This window comes from Podarcis melisellensis (genome assembly GCF_964234715.1).
Source record: "Podarcis melisellensis genome assembly, chromosome: 11".
Lineage (NCBI taxonomy): Eukaryota > Metazoa > Chordata > Lepidosauria > Squamata > Lacertidae > Podarcis > Podarcis melisellensis.
Window position 1 is genome coordinate 27,236,101 of NC_138543.1, and position 21,922 is coordinate 27,258,022.

The 21,922-nt window shown below is 43.2% G+C and overlaps 1 protein-coding gene and 1 long non-coding RNA gene across 5 annotated transcripts in view; both read left to right on the forward strand.

Annotated features, from left to right (window-relative positions):
• The first annotated feature begins 1,235 nt into the window (after window positions 1–1,235).
• On the forward strand, window positions 1,236–5,950 carry LOC309380364. The gene is made up of 3 exons (XR_014172880.1): window positions 1,236–3,085; window positions 4,377–4,515; window positions 5,281–5,950. It is a non-coding gene; the product is annotated as an uncharacterized lncRNA (long non-coding RNA).
• Window positions 5,951–10,267: 4,317 nt separating this feature from the next.
• MCTP1 (multiple C2 and transmembrane domain containing 1) overlaps window positions 10,268–21,922 on the forward strand; it is a gene marked incomplete at its 3' end in the record, with an annotated part of 170,454 nt that continues 158,799 nt past the window's right edge. Inside the window, exon 1 of one of the 4 annotated variants that reach the window (XM_081930147.1) lies at window positions 10,268–12,382. In XM_081930147.1, the coding sequence (XP_081786273.1) occupies window positions 11,648–12,382 (735 nt within the window). In that variant the 5' untranslated portion in view covers window positions 10,268–11,647. The remainder of the gene's footprint in view (window positions 12,383–21,922) is intronic. The other 3 variants (XM_081930144.1, XM_081930145.1, XM_081930146.1) reach the window with 3 other exon arrangements.

Genomic DNA, 21,922 nt, shown 5'->3' on the forward strand with positions numbered 1-21,922 from the left:
CATCGCAACCTTTAAAGGCCTGCGAGTGCACCCCATCTTTGATCATCAGAACAGAGCTGTAAAACTAGCATTTTATCCCAAGTCTGACAGGTTCTCTCTGCCTTTAACCAGCCCTATTAGTAGTCTCAATCCCACAGCACCTGACTCCAAGTAACAATCCCAGAGAAAACGCTGCTTCTAACCCAAACCCAGAAATCATTACTGTTGTAGTCATTTGTTCCTTGTTTGCCTAGCAGCTTGCTAAAAATGTCAAAAAGATAAACTATCAGTACCTGGTGGGAAACTTCTTGAAGGAGCTACTGTGCTTCGTTTTGAGTGAAAATCAAAAGACAAAAGCCCTAGAAGATGGATTTCCCCACCCCCCCCTTCATTTCTCATGAAGAGCAGCAGCCGGCAGCTCCAGGAAACTTCGCACTCTTGTCACCAAGATACTTTTGTTTACTTCTGTCTCCAGGCAACTAGAACGCCAACTTTCAGACAGGGAAATGTGCAGCAAAGCTATGGGCTGTGCGCTTTACACTGAAAACTGGATTTAACATTTAAATCTGCTTGTTTTAATTTCTGTACCTTACCTTTTGATCTGAAGGGCTGTCGTTTACCTCTTGCAAAGTGGAAATAGCCTCCTTAGTCCAAGGCCAGAGGAATCATCAAAATAGCCACCCACCTATACTGCAGCTGGTCTAAAGTGGTGATTATTTTTTTTTACAGGATTAAAGCAGGTAAATATTTAGAATTAGCCAAATTGACAGATATAATAAGACAAAAACCAAAAAGTGGAGTGAAAAGGGAATGGGAGCGCCTAAAGGAATACCTTAAAAGCCAAGGTTCGAGGACAGAAATCTGGCTGTCTGGAATAACCTTGTGAAGTGAAAGGATAAGAAAGAGGGATTTATATCTAGATGCTAGGATAGAGATGATAAGGAAAACAGGATGACATAATGAGAGGTAAAGGAGGTGCTGTGGGATTGGTGGAAGTCAATGTTTGTTTTTCTTTTTAGTGTTTATATTATTAACTTGTAAGATATGGATTTGGGTTTTTTTGTATGCTGGTTTTTGTATTTTGTGTATTGTTATTTTTCGATATTTTCCGTGGTGTTATTGTGTGGAAAATGCTAATAAAATTTATTATTAAAAAAGCAGGTGATCTAAGTTCAGAGAAAGAAATGGTACACATTTACAAACAAACAAACAAACCACCTGCCTCTTTAGCTGTTATGTTATGTTCCCTGACAGGACTCCCCAAATTTTAATAGCTGTGCAACAGGCAGAAATTCAATAGGTGCAGATTTTACCACTTTGTATATATAGTGATGGGGAAAACTACAGCTGTTAAATTTGTGCATGATTATGACACAAAAAGCCTGTCAGAACAAAAGGTAACTAAGACCGCATACAGACCACACATTTAAAGGACATTTCCGCTTCAGAAAACCTGGGAGCTATCATTTACCTCTAACACAGCTGCAATTTCCAATACCCTAAACAAGCTACTGTTCCCAGGATTCTCTGGGGCAAAAAAATGTGTTTTCAGTGTACTGTATATGCAGTCTAGGTTTCAGCCTCTTTATGTTTTTGCACCCTGCTCTTCCTTCAAGTATCTCAGAGCAGCATTTAGGCTGAAAGTAACACGGACTGCCCCAAAACTTCCATGGGGTTTTACAGGCCCCATGTGAGCCGGATGAGGATTCTCACCCAGGACATTGCAGGAATGGAGACAGTGGACTCAGCTGTACAGTTGCAAATAAAACATTTTGAGTGTGTTTTAAGTGCAATATACAATGTGACACTAGATGGCGATAGTGAGCCTTTTGGAAAATTCAATGTATTTTTAAAACCACTTAAAAAAAAGCATTTTCAGAACTTTTTTTATATGTGTGCATATTCCACCAGTCTTCATTTTGAAGTAAGCCAGCAGAGAGCCGTCTAGCCCTCTCCCGGGCCTAAAAAGGAAAATGTGGTAAATTACACTTTTTTATGTAATATTGTAAGTATCAATTGTTGGGTTATTTTATGTCTAATATATTACTTATATTTATGTATACCAATTATAAAATAAACCATTAAAAAATATGTTGGCCAGCCTCTTTCTTTCATACTTGTCAAAAATGACAATAAGAAAAATATACCATAGTATTTAAGGTCCACATGCTAAGAGCTAGACAGATGGACTCCTCTGTACCATTGTACCTAAGGAAAGTCACTAGAGGCTTGGCTTTGGTTTGAAAGAGTCACATTCTGTTCCTCTTGAGCCTTGTACTTTGAAATCTGATGTGATATATTTAGTCTAGAAATGAACAGATGGGCTGTTTGTACTTGGTTCTTTAAATTCCCACAATATTAAAAATGATTGTATAGGTTTTTGACATGGTTTAAGTGAATGATTTCTCATTATATAACGAGAGTGGGATTTTGCCTTTCCACTATTAAGATCTTGTAAATTTTTGGTTAAGAGTTGCTTTTCAGATTGGTTTCCCCCCCCCCCCAATTAACTTACATAGCCACTACTAAACGTTGTGATAATAAACTTATTATCTTATTAAATAAATATTGTGCTCAAGTGTTGCCCTTATAACCCCCCTCGCTTTTTCCAGGCAAGAAGGGAAAACATCCATTTCAACTGCATATGCCCAAATCAAATCTTGTTTTGAGTACCCAGCTTTGTGGTTACCGGTATTTTTGGCTTTCAGTCACTTTGGAAATATCACAAAATATGCACCGTATTGCATAGATGGGGAGCCTGTGGTCTTCCAGATGTTGCTAGACTACAACTTCCATCATCCCTGACCAATGGCGATACTGGGTGACCTCATAACTCCCAGCATCCTTAACAAAGTAGGATTATTTGGGGGATGTCATAACTGTTAAAGTGGTATAAGAATGCTTTAAATGTAATGGTGTGGCAGCTGCCTGTCTCATCTGCTTTTCTTGGGAGCCAGATTCCTTCCACTCTTCCAGCCTTTGCCCTTTTCTTTAGCATTACTACGTTTCCAGAAATGTGCAGAGCGATATCAAGCAAACCAGCCAATACAAGGAAGAAAAGTGTGCAGGCAGCTGGAACAATATACATTGAGAAAAGAGCTGGAAGGTATTTCATTAGCAATGCGATCCTACTAATCTTTACCTAAAGCACTTCTAAAACATACATTTCTAGCTTTTGCTCCAAGATCTCCCCATAAGGCTACAAAAAAGCACCTTTAGGCAATTTGCTATGTTAATGATATTTTATGAAGAATAGGTTTGAGATCCAAGCCAATAGTTAGCAATATCTGTGCACAGAGCAATGGGTTGCTGTTCCAATAAATTAAATGTATTTCTTGGAACCGCAACACATTGCTCTGTGTATGGATATTGCTAACTATTAGCTCATATTCCTCCTTTGAATGGAACAGAGTTCACATTCAGGGAACAGGGATTTCCTGCCTCCCCATTCCCTTTGCAACCCCCTGGAAACCCTGGAAGTCAGCTACTAATGGTTGGTGGGACTATTGAAAATAATGTGTGAAGGGTCAACAGAAATCAGCTGCTGAATGGAGGAACAGCTTAGGATCTGAGCCATTCTCCTGACATTCCTTTTGCCATCATCTTGGACAGCCAGTGTGGTGTTCGTACAATGCCTGGAGAGACCCAGCTTCTAATTCCTATTCCCTCATGAAGCTCACTCATTGGCCTTGGGGCAGTCCCTATCTCCCAGCCTAATCTGTCTCAGAGAATTGATGATAAAGTATGTGTGTATATGGAGAGAAAACAATGCACGGCACCTTGAGCAAATGGGACAAAAGGAATAAAAACTTGCATTTCGGTTCCAATTTGGCATGTAAGTGGAATTTCTTCGGCTCCCTTTATTGCTGTTTTCATGTAGCTCATAGAAAGCAAATATGCTCATTGTACGCAGTGTATCACTCTGAACAATATATCCTCAAAAGGCTTATTGCTAACAGCAGTAATGCTGATGGAACATTACTTCCAAGCTAGGTTAATCCTAAGAAGATGAGAGCATCTTTTCCCCAATTATTGAGATTATATTCCTGTATTAGGGGAGGCTATGTGTAGCAGCAAAATCACAATGGAACTCGCAACAGAATAATCCAAAATGCTGAAAAAATAAGTGCTCTGCAGCACAATAACTCAGTTATGGAACTCTGAAGAACGCATTAGGGATAAAAATACAATCCTGTAGTTCTGAAAGCTAATGGAATTTTAAACAAAAATGTTTTTCCATGCCCCCAAAACCTGTTGGGTATTCTTTTGAATAAGATCCCATTAGTAAATAAATTATAGATGCTTTGATGAATGTTTAATCCAATTTGCACGCATACACCCCCAATGTCATAGGCTTTGTATATGTCTTCTAACCATTTGTATCATTTCTCCTACAGGTTCTGGAACATATACTTTGTCCAGGGAGAAGTAAGGTCAAATCCCTCCTCACTGGGTGTCTGTGGGGCAGGCACTTTATGACGATAAAGTGGGGTAAACTCTATCCATGAATGCTGCCCTGAATGCTTTGAAAGATGGGTGAGATATATTAGTAGCAGCAGCAGTAATAATAAATAATAAGCACTTTTCTAAGGATTGTTACCTGTTGGGGAATGAAATGTGAGAATTGTGGATATTCTGCAATTTCTGTGTTAATTTTCCATGGTAGTTTCCAAAAAGTTCGGGTAAACAGATAAAACACCATATTTTAAAGCAGTATTTTCAAAGTGCTGCTCAGTTTATTTTACCATTAGCTCTACAGGACTGAGAAACAGACTGACTGCATGAGCAAACCAAGTTGTTGCCGGAGAGACTGCAATATTTCTACAGGCATCAACAAAAGTACCTTATAATCTCAGGATCCTTTTGCAGTGTTGCAAGGTGATAGAACATAGCATGAGACCGTGGGGTGCAGCTCTCTGTATAGTACAGCCAGTTTGGCGTGTCAAGATAGTTTTGAGCAGCACCTCTAGATGACATGAAGAGCAAAGCTTCCTTTGTTCTGAGCTGGAAAAAGGAAGAGTTGTGAACTCAGCCTACTGGGCCCTGACTGAGGTGGGGAAACACTGCATGCTGAAGTAACCCACATATCTGGAACAGGATGGAGAACAATGACTGCAGAAATGACTGTTTAGAGGTGCTCTAACAATTGTTTCAAGATGCTATTGTGCTTATGTCCTGCTTCCAGGCTTCTGGCTTCTTACAGGAATCTGGTTAGCCACTGAGAGACAGGATGCCAAACTAGATGGGATTTGCTTTTTGTGGGTTTTTTTGGTCTGCTTTAGCTTGGCTCTTCTTTTGCAGAGATTGCTTACGAAGTGAAGGATTAAAAGTCAAATTATCTGCAGCTCATCTTCTGCCAGCTACTACTAGGAAGGGGGATAAAGTCTATGGTTGAACCCTTTGTGGCCTGTTAGAAGTCATTCAAAACCTTCACTGCTGGAAACTGTAGAAAATGTTTCTGCGTTTATTTTTCTTTTATGTGGTGTGAAGCGTACATCCATTCTACCCCATGACAGAGCCAGTGATGGGGGAGCAGGTTAGTGGTACCAAGCACTCTGCAAAGTTAACATATGAAGTTGCTCTAATTATCCTGCATAGAAAATGAACGCCAACAATCAGCAGGTGGCACAATTGCTGCCTCCTTCATTAACTCATTTCTGTCAACCTAACCAGGAGGCAAAGGATAGTGTCACATGAGGTTTAAAGTAGCTCTACTGTTCTTGGTATGTTAACAACTATTGTGGGTGTTAACATAAATTGCCTGTGAGAGACTCCAAGGCAATTTATGTCCAATGTGTAAAAATACCCAAAGCTTTTTTTAAAGCTCTGTTTTCATCTTCTGTTCTTAAAAGAAAGTGCTGCTGACTCTTGAACTAGATCATGCAATTCTTTCGTCACTCCTCTCTCCAACTTAAAATCAAGAGTGAAAGTCTTTTCGAAAACTGTTTTAACTGCACCAGGACTGGTTTTTTCAGTATACTTCAATTTATAGTTCTAGCTTGAATCTCTATAGAGTATCTGTTACTTGAAAATCATTATATGTAAGAAGTGTGAAATGTTATCTGAATTGGAAAAATGAAAATTATGTGCAGATTTCCTAGACAATCTGTTATCTGAATGCTTAAAATTATATGGTTGTATTGTAAATGATGAACAGTACGACCCAAGATTCATTTACCAACTACTGTAAACCAAGAACTAGCATTGTAGGAGGCAACTTTAACATATTAGAACTCTTGTCTACCACTTACGGTAATTAAATTATGCAATCAGGAAACAGGTACTATGTTGCAGCTTGGGGGGATTTGGAAGGAAATTAGCATAGGAAGCAGCTCCTAACCAAAGTGGCACTCCATTAGTTGTATCACACCAGGGACTTCAATTGCACTGAAATCCTGTTGTAACAAGTCAGTGTGATGGGTGCGTTGTGGAAGTTGTTAGGACACCTTTGCTGCTGTTGTCCAGTTCTGAACTTCTTGCCTTGCTCTTGAACTCCTGAACCATGGCTCTTGAGGCTCGTGTCTGCCTCTGCTAAGCCTAAGTAAATATCTCTTGCTCACTTACAAGTAAGAGACTCTGCTTGTGTGTTTTGGGGTGGGAGCCAGGACACCCTGAACAATTTAGCATTGTCAGCAAACATAGCCAACTCACTGCTCATCCCTAACTACTGAAAGTTTAGGAACAAGTTTTAAAAGCACAGGCCCAAAAACCAATCCTTGGGGGATTCCACTTCCTACATCTCTCCAGAGAACAGTCCATATATTCCTATTCCCTGCTTCCGGATACTTAACCAATTCCTGGTCCACAAGAGCACTTCTCCTTCTATTTAATGACTGCTAAGCTTGCTCAGGGAACTCATTTCTAACTGAACTGTCCATTTATCCATTTTAATCTGTTTTACTATCTTAACTTTTGTATGTTTTAAAGTATGGTTGTGCTCTGATGAAGATAAAAAACTTAGCCCTAAGTTTAAAAAGAATTTCTAGCTTGCCTGAGCTAGGGTTGCCATATGTCCGGGATTTAACCAGCGAAAATAGCATCCGGGGCAAATTTTGGGAAATCGGCAAAACGTCCGGGATGTTGAAGTTGATTGCTCAATAACCTTGGTTTTTATTTTTATTTAAAAAAGGGCTCAACAACTTTTCCATCCTGAATTTCAATTTTAGAACTATGGCAACCCCACCTTAGCAAAACAGCAGCAGTCTGGACACTTGCCTGGATACCTCCTCAGAATGCCTCACTCTGAGGCGGGCTCCCTCTTGGCCCTTCCTCACTGTGAGGTGGACAGCCTCATAGATTCCTCAAAGGCTTTATGGTGGCATCAAGGCTGCCGCAGCAGGTGAGACAAGCTTGCTTGTCTCAAGAGGGGCAATTTCCCACTCTTGCCACCTGAGTCAAGTGTCTCAGCTTGCCTCATTATACCACCAGTCCTGTCTTTGGGCATGCTAGCTCATCATAAAAGTAGGGAAACACATTTCTCTCTTATTTTGGGGAGGCATTTGGGTGAGTAAAAGCACTTTTCTTCTTACCATTCCCTGCCGTTACACAAACTAGCACGTTCTGACCCTATAGCTACTTGCAAAGCTAATACTGATTTCTGCCTTTTGGCTACCAATTTGTATTATAGTTCTGCCTCCATTTTGCTATTCAACATGGAACAGCACAAAAAGTCAGTTGGAAAGTGAGCAGCGCATTCAAAATGGGTAATAAGCTATGCTTTGCTAAACCACCTATCCTGAATCAAATCAGGAGGGATAAGCTCTGTAGATACACCACCCCTGCTTCTCTATCCCCACTAATTGAGTTGGTGTTTCACTTTAACGGCGGGTGGGCTCTCTGAGGTGCAGTTAGCTGTCCTCTTAGTTCCTATTAATAGGGAATGCTTTCAGAGACTCGCAGCTTCAGTTGGGAAGAGCACATCATATGAGCATACTGCTGGAGGCAGAGAATGTGAGTCAAAAGCTCCCATAGCAGAAAAGTCCACAGTTCTGGGGATTTCAGTCAAATTAGTTTTACAAGAAGTCACTTGCTTGAAATTTCCGAGCCTTTCCTTTCATGCAGTAGAATCCATTTGCAAAATCCTAGTATTTATTGCGAGCAAATAAAACCTCAGATGGCCTGAGGCCCCTGTAAAAAAACAAACAAACACACACACAGCTGGAGAGGGCTTTGCATTGCAGCGGCTCAAGGCAGTCATGCGGAACAGGTTGGAGATCCAAGACTGGGCACATTTCTGTGCAATGAAAGAGAATATGACATTTGTGCTACTATAAATAGAGCATGCCTTTTTGGTCTAAATTAAAATGCTGAGCATCCATTTCTTCCCAACCCCCAGGTGAAAAGGCAAACATAATCTCAGTAGAATCTGGTATCTACAAGTTGATGATAAAAAAGTATAGTCTTTTCATTATGACTCATTGTTCCTAAATGTGATTGCAGCGGGGGGGGGGGGGCGCTGAGGGCAGAATAGCATGATGTAACATTTGATAAGTCATTTGGGAATCATATAACCCGTTTGCATCACCGGACAAGAGAAAGTAGGCTTTGGATGTGACAGAGGGACTGGCCTGAAACATGAACTTGCCTCTTCTTTGTCTCTCTCTTCACTCCATTCTCAAAACACCACTGGCTGCATTGACAGATGGCTGGAACTGCAACTGCTGAACCAGCAGAAGAGCTTCCTTCGTTTTCCATTGCAGGCAGCTTCTGCATAGGAAACTAGAGCTCTCAGGTGAGACAGTGATGAGGGACTGACTGCACGCTATTTCAATATTGTGATTAGAAACCATATCTTTTTATATATATAAAAAAATACAAAGTGGGGTGGGGCAATTATCAGAATTCCATCCTATTTCCCCACTGAATTGGGCTTTTAAAAATACATATAAAAATCTGCATGATTTGATCCTCTGATTTCTGCAGTAATAGTCCAATGCTCTGTCTAAGATGCCCCACTTTTCTCTTGGTCAGAGTACTGAAATAAACTGAGCCTGCTATCCAATAATGGTACAGGATCCTGCTATCCAATATGTTACAGGATCCAATATGCTATCCAGAGGGCAGCTTTTGCTCAGTTGCTTCAGCAAAGGTTGTTGAAAATTACCTGGTTCCAGTGGACCTGCTTTGGGTTGTCAAAACACCACTTGCAGAGCAATGTTTCTGAGGACTGGCCCTATCATTAGGCAGAGTGAAATGCATGTGTCAGGTCACAGAGACAGAGCGGTGTTGATTCCCCTGGCCATTCCTCTTGAGCTGCTCCCATCCTCCCAACCTGGTGCCCCAGCAGTGCCGGTTCTTGCATCTTGCTATCCTTTGCAGCCTGTCTGTGTTGTCTAATCACCTTCTACTAATGCATTACAGTCAGTGCCATTGGAGAACACTCCCAACCAAGTAAGCAGGCAGATTGGTAAACCTGCTCAGGCCATGTGCTCCGGCATGCATCATGTGTGTGCACATGTTGCTCTACTCATGCCATGCACTCTGTTGCTGTTGCATAGGAGCAGCTGTCTGAGTGGGTAAAGAGTGCAGGAACCAGGTGGAGTGGCAAATGAAGGGCAACAAAATGTTGGTGGCCAGAGCAGCTGCATTTGTGATATTAAATTTATATGTTGCCCTTCATCCAAAGATCTCAGGGCAGTTCACAACATAAAACACAGTGTGCCCTGACCCTCTCAGCTAGCTCACTGTCCTCAGAAGGGTATGTTCACATTACCGCTTACTCTGCATCCAGTGTGCTCCTACTGCTAGTTTTTGAAGCCACATTCACACAACTTTAGCCACAATCCATACCAGTCTTGTAGTTTATTGCCAATACTGTTGCTTGATGTGTTTCCCCGTCAAATCAATTCTAATAGAAATGAGGATGTGGAGTAAGCAGTAATGTGAACATTTGAGACAGCCATTGCACACGGGAAGATGAGTGCCCATGTGCAGATCACAACATCACAAATAGGATTTGGGAGGTTGCAGAAGTGAGGCAACCAAAAAGGTCATGTGGGTCAAATGAAGACATCACAAAGGCCCCTCTCTCAGGTGAACATCACTGTGCAAATGTGGCATGAAATGCGGGGCAGGGGGAGAATGACCTTGCTGTGTTTTAAGTTGCTAATGTGAACATAAAAAGGTAAAGGGACCCCTGACCATTAGGTCCAGTTGTGGCTGACTCTGGGGTTGCAGCGCTCATCTCATTTTATTGGCTGAGGGAGCCAGCGTACAGCTTCTGGGTCATGTGGCCAGCATGACTATGCCGCTTCTGGCGAACCAGATCAGTGCACAGAAACGCCATTTACCTTCCCGCCGGAGCGGTACCTATTTATCTACTTGCACTTTGACGTGCTTTCGAACTGCTAGGTTGGCAGGAACAGGGACCGAGCAATGGGAGCTCACCCCGTCGCAGGGATTCAAACCGCCGACCTTCTGATCAGCAAGTCCTAGGCTCTGTGGTTTAACCCACCCGCATCCCAATGTGAACATACCCTAAGGTTAATCAGGCAACCTGGTTGGCTATGTTTGTGTGTACATATGTATATATATATGAGAGCGAGAGAGGGACAGAATATTGTCCTTCACATCCAGCAGAAAAGAAAGTTGGGCCAGACCTGCGTACTGGTATTGTGCAGGGTTCCGGCTTGTGGGGTCTACTTTTTTTAAAAAAAAAACAACTAAAAAAACCTAGCAAATCCCTTACAGATCAGCCAGAGATCTAGTACCAGTAGACCCCAACCCACCTTCTCCTCCCCACTTTTCTTTTGCAGGGTACCCTGTCCAATGCCTCCAGTGGAGCTTCTAGGAGCCAATGAAAGTGACGGAGACAGGATAAAAAGGAAATGCCTCTTCACCTGGAGGCGATATTCACGCTCCACTTTTCACCCCCCTTCTAACCTCTAACTTGGCTTGTGGGCTAGCATGAGTTGTGCGTGTCTGCCTTGCCTCCCGGTTATCTCCTTCCATATGCATCCATCCTCTACGCGCCAGTACAAACCAGCGTCTCTCCTTCCCCTTATCTGCACCCAGCTCCTCTTGGTCCCGCCCTGGAGCCTTCCTCCTCTTCTTCTTGCACCTTCGTGAAGGCTGAGCTCAGCAGACCGCCCATCTTCCATGCTGACCCATCGCCGCGATCATCCTCCTCCCCGCCTCCTTCCCCCGCCCCCCCCCACTTTTTGGCCAGCTGCCTCCAGCGAGCGCGCACGTGTCTGTCATTAATCTAATCACCCTCCCCCACCCCCGCCCCGTCAGTCAGCCGGCACGAGCCTGCGCGGTCCGTGTGACTTAGCAGCTGCGAGGAGGGCGAGAAAAGTCCGGCGCGCGAGACACAAAGTTCGGTGGAGGCGCGTTCCTCGCTCGCTTGCGACGCCTCACGCGACGACGACGACGACGGCTGCTGCTTCCTTCTCCTCCTCCTCCTCTTTCGCGCCCACTCGCGGCTGCCACCCTGCGGGTGGTGCACCCAGCCTGAGCCGCAGCCGGGGCACGCCGCTGAGGCAACCGCCTATCGCGGGGCTGAGGCGGCCAGCGCGCAGCCTCTTCCTTCGGCCGGCCTGGATTGAAGCCTCCAGGCTCCACCGGGCTCTGCTGCTGTTGCCTCCGCAGCAGTAGACGCCGGCGGTGGTGGCGTTTGTGGAGAAGCGGGAGGAGGCGGCGGCCAAGAGACGACGAGGAGGCGGCGGTTATGGAGCCTGAGGCAGCAGCGGCGGACAAGCCCAGCGACCCCGAGCCGGCGTCCTCGTCCTCCTCCTTCCAGGCCCGGCTGTGGAGAAACCTGCAGCTGGGCGGCAAGAGCAAAGGCGGCAAAGCGGCAGCCGCCGAGCGCCGCAGTGCGGAGACCTCGCCGTCGCTTCCTCGCGCTCGAGCCGAGCAGCAGCAGCCGCCTGAACAGCCGGCGGCGGCCAAGGGGGATTTGCTGAGCGGCGGCGCCGTCAAGTGGAGCGGCTTCAGGCGCAGGAAGCACGTGCTGGACCGCGTCTTCTCCTCGTCCCAGCCCAACCTCTGCTGCTCCTCGGCGGAGCCCCTGGAGGCCGTGAGCAGCGAGGCCGGCTCGGCGCTGCGCCGCCTGAGGGAGCACATCCTGCACCACCACCACCAGGGCAGGGGGCAGCCGCCGTCGCCTCAGGGCCGCCGCCGCCCCGACGACGCGCGCCCCGCCGCCGCCTCCTCCTCGGCGTCGTCTTCGCTCTGCCCGTCGCCGGCCGCCCCCGCCCGAGCCGACAGGGGGCGCGGCGGGGATGGCGCCCCGCAAGCCGAGAAGGGGGAGGAGCTTCCCCCGACGCCGCAGCCCCGGCCGGGGGCGCACCTGTCCCACCAGAAGAGCTCCTCCCTGCCGGGCACCGCTTGCTTGGAGCAACTGCTGCAGGAGTCGCCCACCAAGGGCAAGGCCAGAGCGAGGGAGGGCAGTGGCAGCCCCGCGGTGAGTCGCTGGAGGGGAGGGGGCGACGTTTGGCTCCCCGCTGCTTGCGTGGATGCTGGGGGTTTCCCCCTTCGGTTTGGGAGGCAGAGGCTTTTGTTTTGGCAACTTTCCCCCCCGACTCGTGAGGGTCAGGAAAGGGTTAAAAGGTTCACGTGCTTCGCGTCTGAACCCGGATTTGTGTTTCACTTAAATGTGATGGGGAAGGGACAAAGAATTAAGTTATTTCTCCATGCATGCATAGACGGGGTACTTGATCGGGGACTTCCACGACAGTACTAGATGGAACACAGGAAACTTTGGCCTAAGTTGGCCATGGATTGGTCTCCATACTCAAGGGTGTACATGTAGTTGTAGTTTTGTATTACATAACCATAAAAAGTAGGCAAACTAGGGGCCAGTGTGTGTGAATGTGGCAAGGTTTTGCAAGGACCACGAGAGTCATTTTTTTCTTTTTTGAGGAGAGGGGTGCATTGGTGGCTGTTGCTCCAGCCACAGTTTATCGGTGTATCAAAAAGTATACACCCTTGGCCCAAGGGCTAGGTGTTAACTTAGGAGCAGTTCAACTTGACATATTTGGGTAGCTTGCTGGATGTTCAGCTTTTTCTGAACCCCCCCCCCACACATTTGCCCTGTAAAATAGCAACTTTGAGCACTAGTTTGCCCCCCCCCCCAGTAGTTCTGTAGTATCTTCACCAAGATCACTTGGCAACATTTTCTTTGCAAAGTTTTCATGGGGGTGGAGTGGAGGAATTTTGGTTCAGGTGTTCTTTAATTCTGGAGAAAATGTTTTACACTTGGTTATGTAGGAAGGTCCAGGCAGGTGAAAGATGTTAACACCTGTACACATAAGAATATGCAGTTGGCTCATTTTCTTAAACAGCAGGTTTGTACACTGGAAACTGGTCTTGACATTGAAGTAATCTACATGTGTGTTTACTGGAGTGCAGTTAGCTTGGATGTATAACGTCTGACACTAGAGAGATACAGAGTGTAGATTACAGTTGGGAATATTTGCAGTTGTTGCAGCATTTGGATTTTCCCACCCTGTATGATGTCAGAGCCTTTGTCAGCAAATAAGCTCTGAATAAGATTGATGTCTAAATCTGAATGATGGCTCAGGCAGGACACATGCAGAGAACCTATGCTGCTTCTGTGCAGGTAACTTATTTCATTCATGCTTACTGTGAGATTGGTGTGAGATATTGAGTGCATATAGACTTACTCTGATATTTGCATGCAGCTACATTAACAGCATGATGTGCAAAGTAATTTGTAGTGTCAGTATTTTGAGACAGCCGCAAGGCTACTTGTTCCATCCACTTGAGCAATCAATCCCCTTTTAGAAACAACATATATAAATATTTTGAAGATGATATGATTTCTTTTAAAAGGAGTTATTTGTACTCCATAGGTTAAATATTCCTTAGCTAAACAGAAAATGTGCACAAACCAGAAGTACTACCTTCACTACCTCTGAGAGACATCTGCCTCTCCCCCCTCCCAATTTGGATTATATCCACTTAAATGCCAACAATATTCTTAACCTTCATAAAGGAAAAAAATGACAGTCGTATTTGGGTAATCCCCCCCAACTGACTTTCATTGTATCTTATTTTATTTATAACTACAAGTATTTATAAACTGTCAGGTCATGAAAAAATATTGTGGCAGTGATACATGTGCGCTTTAAGAGTAAGACCTTCTGAACTCAATAGGATTTACTTCTGAGTAAACATGCGATTAACCTGCTTCCCTCCATCACTTTTTGCTTGAAAAAGCATGAGTCAAATTTAGATGTATTCTGGGTGGGGGTAGGTAAAACGTCCTGAAATAAACCAATGAGTGGTGTGTTAGAAGAAAGACAAATCTGTTTCTTTGGGTTGGCTTTTGTTAGAAAAATCACATGGAAAATTTTTACTCCAATATGCTAACTTACATTTATTTTTTTTAAAAACGCCACCTTACCCCCTCCATTTTTAAGATTAATTTGGTTGCCTTGCAATGTCTTTTGCCCCATGTGGTTCTTTGCAGAAAGAAAACTGTCAGTAGTAAGTGGCTGAACTATCGGTACGTTGTTTATTACTATGCAGGTGACAATAGATTAGAAGAACCATGATTTTTTTTGCAATGAAAACTATACCCCGGAATGGATTTCAACCCTGTGTTTCATATAAAGAATTAATAAAATTTAACGTTGGAAATCCTGGTCTAGGACCTGCTTAATTGGTCACAATGCCTTGGAAATTAAGTGTATTGTTAACCTTATGTGCACAGTAACATGTACAAGTAACACTAAAATCTGTGATATTTCCTTTTTAGACTATTTGCTGTAGTTGTCACTAAATTTGTACACTACCCATCCATTCAAATTCTCTAAAAGCAAGATAAAATAAACCAAAACAGCATAAAGCTCAGCAACTCCCCTAAAAATATGTATAATAAACTATATGTTTCTGAAGTATAGACTTAATCCATTAACTCTTGATGTCAACAAGATTCTCATGGTCAATTGGAATGCTTCAAGTAGCAATTGGAGGGCTGCTGTCTGAAAGCATTATTACTCATGCTCTAATTCTTAGCACATTAACTTGGAAGTTAGCTCTGTTGATTGAAATGGAGCATGCTTCTAGGCAAGTGTGCATAAGACAACATCCTTTACTTTACTACATCATATTATCTATGCTGCAGAGTTGGTTTCTTAAACCGTACATATGCATTTAACACTTCTCTTTAGATTTTAGAAATTCCACTCTAAACACAAGATTAAAGATGAAACAGTTGTAAAAAATAGGTGGTGTTTCTGTGCATTTAATTTAGTTTGTCCTGGAAGCATAGTAGCAATGGGAAGGCACATTATGGTAGGTTTGTTTGTATGATGGAAAAGCTGAAGCTCATTAGAAGGATTATGAGAAATCAATGTTCTTTTTGCAGTTGTCTTTGGGGGGGAAATCCTTTGTACACCTTGCTTGGCATAATTATGCCCTGATAAAGGGTACAATTCTAAACAAATGGCACTAGTTGCATAATCTGTCTTCTGGAATCCACTCTTGCTGTTCTCTTGAGCATAATTTATTACTACTTTTGTTTACTCTTAATGCCTATGTGGTTACAAAAATCAATTATACTAGTTCCATCTGTGCACATACTTCTTTTTTCTTGGAGAAAACTTGATAGCTGAATACATAAAATCCTTGCAAAGCATTGTGTCTTGGAAGCTCTTTAGGGCACTGTCAAAACAATGGGAGTTGAACTTCAAGTAGCAAGCTTCCGAGGTCTCTAGACTCTAAAATAGAAAAAGTGAGAGATAATCTTAGGCAACAACTTTGTATACATTTGTGTTTTTCCCTTGGCTTCCGTAAACCTTCAATTTGCCGATCGAAGGTTCAAATCTCCATGACGGGGTGAGCTCCCCTTGCTCGGTCCCTGCTCCTGCCAACCTAGCAGTTCGAAAGCATGAAGTGCAAGTAGGTAATAGGTACCGCTCCGTTGGGAAGGTAAACGATGTTTCCGTGCGCTGCTCTGGTTCACCAGAAGCAGCTTAGTCATGCTGGCCACATGACCCAGAAGCTGTACGCCGGCTCCCTCGGCCAATAAAGTGAGATGAGCGCCGCAACACCAGAGTTGTCTGTGACTGGACCTAATGGTCAGGGGTCCCTTTACCTTTACCTACAGCTATACAAATCAAATAGGTTTGGCTGCTAGTAGTCATGGAAATGGATGAGGCAGGGGCAAGAACTCTGCAGGTGCTCAATTCTTGATTTTGAACTGTGTGTGGCAAAATAGCTGAGGAACATGGCTTGGTTCATCACCTGATTTTACTCCCCAGAATTCAATAATTTGATCTACGCATTGAAAGTGAGTAGGGCAACGAATAAGAAAAAAAAATGCATTGGTCAGGAATAGAACATATCTATGTGGCATTATTTCTGGAAGTTGCATTTGCAACCTTAGGATTGTACATAATGATCTGAAGACCCCACCTGCACGCTTCCTTCATTATAAGTCTGCATTTGAGTTGTATAGCTTGGGAGAGAAGAAGTTTGTAGCTCAGGGTGATAGGTTGTTCCACCTCCCCTGAGGTGTACCATTCCTGTGGCAGAGAATCTTTTGCTGGCAGACTTGCTTTTGAGTATTATCCTTCACTTTCTTCTTGTTATTACTCTTGGCATTAAATTATCTCCATCCAGGAAGCATAGTGGATGAATTTTGAATATCATTGTTATATGCCTATCTAATTTGAGCTCCTTACAGAAAAAGTAGCTTACATGAGCTTTTTAACATCCCTAATTGTGTGTGCACTCAGACCATTGCCTACTTAAACATTACTGTGCGTGTGTGAATGTAATGGAAACTGACTGACTTAAGGAGAGAATCTTAGCATATGCAGAAGGGCAAATCTCTCAGATGTGTTTTGGCATTTCCCCCCCTCCATTTGCCTCAGTTCAGTATCTTAATAATGCTAAAAGAGCCTTACTGGTTCAGAGCAAAGGTCCACCCAGTTCCACATTCTAGACTCACAGTGACTAACGAGATGTTCTGCAGGCGGGACTTCTATGGCCATGAGAAGAACAGTGTTCTCCCCATTTGTGCTCCCCAGCAACTGGTATTCAGATGCACACATCTGTTCTGCCCTGTGCTCCATTTAGAAGAAGAGCTGGATGTAAATATAATACCACCTTCAGTATCACAAGGGGAAATCAGCCTACTTAAGGGTTATTTGCTTGCTTCTAGGGAGGAGAAAGTAGGATAATGTACACCGAGGTCTAATACTTACTGGAAACCAATCTTCTGAGTTGTGGGTGCTGAACAAATTAATCTCATGTAGTGCCTTAGAAGGAATATTCCCACCCCTCCCTAGGAGAGAAATCCTTTATTTACAGACTGTGTGTGGCAAGGATCGGAAACTGATGATTTAGCAAGGATCTCTTAAGCCCCTACCTGACCTTCCAATCCCAAAGAGTCTTTACCACCCATGCTTAATGATGCATGCCAGCCTTTCCCCCTCAGGTACTTGTGCAAAGAAATCAAAACAGTTTCCTCTCCAATGTAAATTGCTATAGAGGTTCCAGAGTTTGCTTCTTCAGCACCCTGAGATGCTCTACCAACTGGGCTATTAGGGGGTAGTCTTCATTTTCTGTTGCCTGTGATTTTAACACACACACCCCCACACACCCCCACACAGAGTCTCTCTATATGTATGTATTTTTGGCCTTTCAATCTTCATTCAATTTGTCACTATTGTTAGTGTTGTCTCTTAGGACCTTAATGTAGCCCACGGCAGAAAATTACATAATACCCTTGCCATGTGCTCAAGGTTGACATGCTATGATCGACGCATTCAGTGGAATGAGACAGAAGATTTCTGAGTTGGCAGTGTGGATTGCACCACCAGAGTGAGGCTGAGTTATGCATTCCTTCAAATGTGGATCCTGTGGCCTTCACAATGCTACCACTCTTGTAATCCCTGACTATTGGTCATGCAGATTGGAGCTTATAGGACATGGGAGTCTATCAACTTCTGCAGGGTTGTAGGTTTCGCATTCCTGATGTAGAATATTAGCATTGCCAATAGATGTTTTTGTGCCATATAGAAGGCAGAAAGGTTGTTTTTATATGGGGTGCATGTTTAAACTTTTGTGTATTTTGATACTTGTATGAACTTTAATTTGTAGTAAGTGGTTGTATACTAGCTCTCTGTTTATTGTGGTAGTTGACTATTTGTATGGAATTTCTTCTTTGTACAGGAGAATTTAAGAGTATAAACCTTCACCAGCACTTGGAAGGGATGCAATTTAATCCATCACCTCAGAATTTCACCTCACCATATTGCTGCATGTGTTGACATGACCTAAGATATTAGATAACACAAAGGAGGTAATCAGTTGCATGGAAAAGGAGAGTTAAGTAGCATATTTAGTATGGCAGTCAAGGGAACCGCTAGGAGGTAGAGCTCCAGTAACAAGAGACAATAAGCTGAAAGATCTTGAATCTGAGCATGTTGCACATCAAATTTTCACTTTTGCACATGCATATTTTTGTCAAACTAAGAATTTACCAAGAGGTTTTTTTTTTAAGTAAAAGCCCACCCAACATGATTAACCTACCATAGGAAATTCAGGAAATTCAGTCTTAATGAAACACTTGGAGAGTGAATTCTGAAACAAATTGTGAACATGATGGTATTTTTCAGTATGTTCTTCAGGGATCCTTGTCAGTGTGGTGAAATGTTGCATACAAAATGTTACAGCTATAAATAGATTTTCTCACGAACACTCATTTCATTGCAAGTAGATGTGGCTTTCTAGCTCATTTAAAATCAGCACGTAGTTCTGAAACTGACAGCCTGCCAATCAGCGGATACAGTGCAGTCCTCTACTCAGAAGTCCCATTGAGTTCAGTGTAGTTTACTTCCAGGTATAGAACTGCAGTATGAAACTTGCTGTGTTCTGTACATGACTAATGTGTTTGACTAATATATATATATAGAACAATACCTCTGAGCAATATACCCTTAATTAACAATACCCTTAATTACTTGAGGGATATCTTGAGTGATTTCTTGAGTGATATCCTGAGTACCACTTAGGTGGGTCATTAGGTGTGGATTAGTAATTAATGTTAGCCGCTTTGAGACTCCTTCGGGTAGTGATAAAGCGGGATATCAAATCCAAACTCTTCTCTTCTTCTTCTTCTTCTTCTTCTTCTTCTTCTTCTTCTTCTTCTTCTTCTTCTTCACTTTATGGGGCTGATCTGGCCTGTTAAGCCTTTCCAAGTGGCCCTCCAACCCTGATCCATTGTGTTGGTATCATTGCCTTTGGCAGCAATGCTCTTCCCAAGTCACCTTTGAAACTAATGATTGCTCTTTTCCTGGGTTGTCACTGGAGAGAAGAAGCATAGAAGAATGGAAACAAGGGGAAACAAGTAATTTTTATGTTGGGTGGGGGGAGTAGTTGTGCCCATTTTTGTTTCGTCCATGTCCACCACTGACCTGCAGCCTCATATGGTCAACCAAGAAACAATGCAGCCCCTGGGATGAAAAGGTTCCCCAGCCCTTGTTATATAAGCTGTAAAGAGCTCAGACCTGGATTTCCATTTTTCTCGTCCAGCTGATGTTTGACAATCTGTGGCTGCTGAGGATGTTCAAGCCTCGCTGAAATGTTTTTGGATAGACTTTCTCCTTAAATGCTAAAACATTTTTTTTAGTACGTTTGCATACATGGTTTCCCTGATCATGCTGATATCTTCCTCTTGTTTCACAATGACCCTGTATTTTTGGCTCGGTTCCTATTGGCACTCAATCACCTGTTTTGGTTATTAGAGAGAGTGATAGCTGCAGTTCTGAACAGATTGCTTTAACTAATTATGTTATGCTGCATTATAAAAAGTCCTGTCTACAGGTTCCTTTTTATTCTGTCCATACCATTATTTTATAAAATGATCTAATTATAGTGCCACATTGGAAACGTAATATTCAATTTGGTTCTTCGTGATAATATGCTGGGGGGGGGGGAATTAAGATAAAAAAAATCCCTGTGCCAAATGTTTGTTCTTAAAATATATTTCTTTCTTGGCTGCATTTTGCTTTAGGGCATTTATTCATTTAAAATGTTTCCTTTGCTTAAATTTTACAGGAAATCAATTAATAAATAGCTTTCATTTTACTTATGAAAGACCTGTCTAACTGCATCTGTCTGAAGCAGGGTTATTAACTGTAATGACACAGGACAAAAGAACAATGAATAGCAATAACCAGAGAAGTGATTTTTGTAACTTTCGTATTGGATTTCATCTAGAAGGTGGCTGCTTCATTTTGCACGATATAAATTTGTGAAATTGCTAAAGCATCATGCTAAGTCTGAGGGTATCCATTTCCCTCTGAAATCAATAGGACTTGTTGGGAGGTGGGGTGGGAAATGATATAAGAGAACAGGGGAGCAAGATGTATTGCTCCACTTGCTCCTGTGCTGCAGAAGAGCGATCTGACATGCTTTCACAAGGATTCTGTGGTAGACTATGGTTACCCTTTGACCACACTCTGGCTAATATTTGTATAATCCACTGTGCTGTCATTGTTTCTTTAGAAAATCTTCTGGATGCAGATTCTCCTTGAGGCATTTCTCAGATGTTGCAAGTGAATCTGTGGTATATGGAAATGGGAGCCATGAACAACTGCCTAGGTGTAATTCCTTGCAGTGGAGAGAGAGCTTGTGAACTTAAAGCACACAACTGCTTTCCATCATTCAGGTTGGGCTAGAATGATCCTCGGAGAGCCTTCCAGCTCTACGATTCTATGATTCCAGTTGTGCTTTATGCTTCTGGCCCAGTGTGAGCCACAAAAGTGGTGTGTCTGTCTGATGCAAATAGAAAGCTCTTGATGGGGGAGGGGGGATACACTGGGGTGGCCTGATCTTTTTCCTACATTAAATTTATTCTGCCTTCCCAACTTTCATTGTGGCATTTGGTTGAATCTAGAGCATAAAACCAATTTACTTTGGCTCCTAGCACACATTGTTTCCCATAATCATCAGTCCTTTGTAAGGTGCAAAGAGAAGCTAATCTTTTTACTTTCAATATTGTTTCTCCTTTGGGACCATTTTTATTGGATTTTATTTTCAGTATATTGCAAGCTTTCATCCTCTTTGATGGTAGGTCAGTGATGAGGTATAATTTTATGTGAAAAGTTCAGTGTATTTGGTTCCTTTTATAAAGAATTTCTTTCTTTTTTGCTGAGAGCTGCTCTGGCTTCAGGGGTGGAGAAGGAAGTCCATATAAGAACCCTGTAGTATTCTCCTGTCTAAAGGGTAACACACATTATATTCAGCTTACATTGTGCACATCTGAATTTCACTGTAGATAATCAGGACCGCAGAAACTTGGGTCTTAATTACTTCTTACTAGTGAGCCTTGAGAGGGATATGGGTGGTGCTATGGTCTAAACCACTGAGCCTTGGGCTTGCCGATCAGAAGGTTGGCGGTTTGAATCCCTGTGACAGGGTGAGCTCCCTTTGTTTGGTCCCAGCTCCTGCCAACCTAGCATTCTGAAAGCACGTCAGAGTGCAAGTAGATAAATACTTCCCGCTCCGGCGGGAAGGTAAACAACGTTTCTGTGTGCTACTCTGGTTCGCCAGAAGCTACTTAGTCATGCTAGCTGCATGACCCGGAAGCTGTCTGCGGACAAACGCCGGCTCCCTCGGCCTATAGAGCGAGATGAGCGCCACAACCCCAGAGTCATCCGCAACTGGACCTAATGATCAGGGGTACCTTTACCTAGTGAGCCCTGAAATGTCAATAATAGATACATAACTTCCTCTCTCCCTGACTCCTTGGAGAATCGGAGGAGGATGTTTAGAAATCTGCCCCAGGAGTGGGTTGGGGAAGAACATTCTCACATTGCTTGCAGTAGTTGGGTTCAGGGAATGAGGTGAACTGCTGCCTGTAAAACACCAGAATAATGAGCTGTGAAGGTGACTTCATTCATCTCTTGGAATTTAGAAAGAAAATGTAGTGCCTATTTTCTAGGTAGTTGCTGTTGTGGTTTCT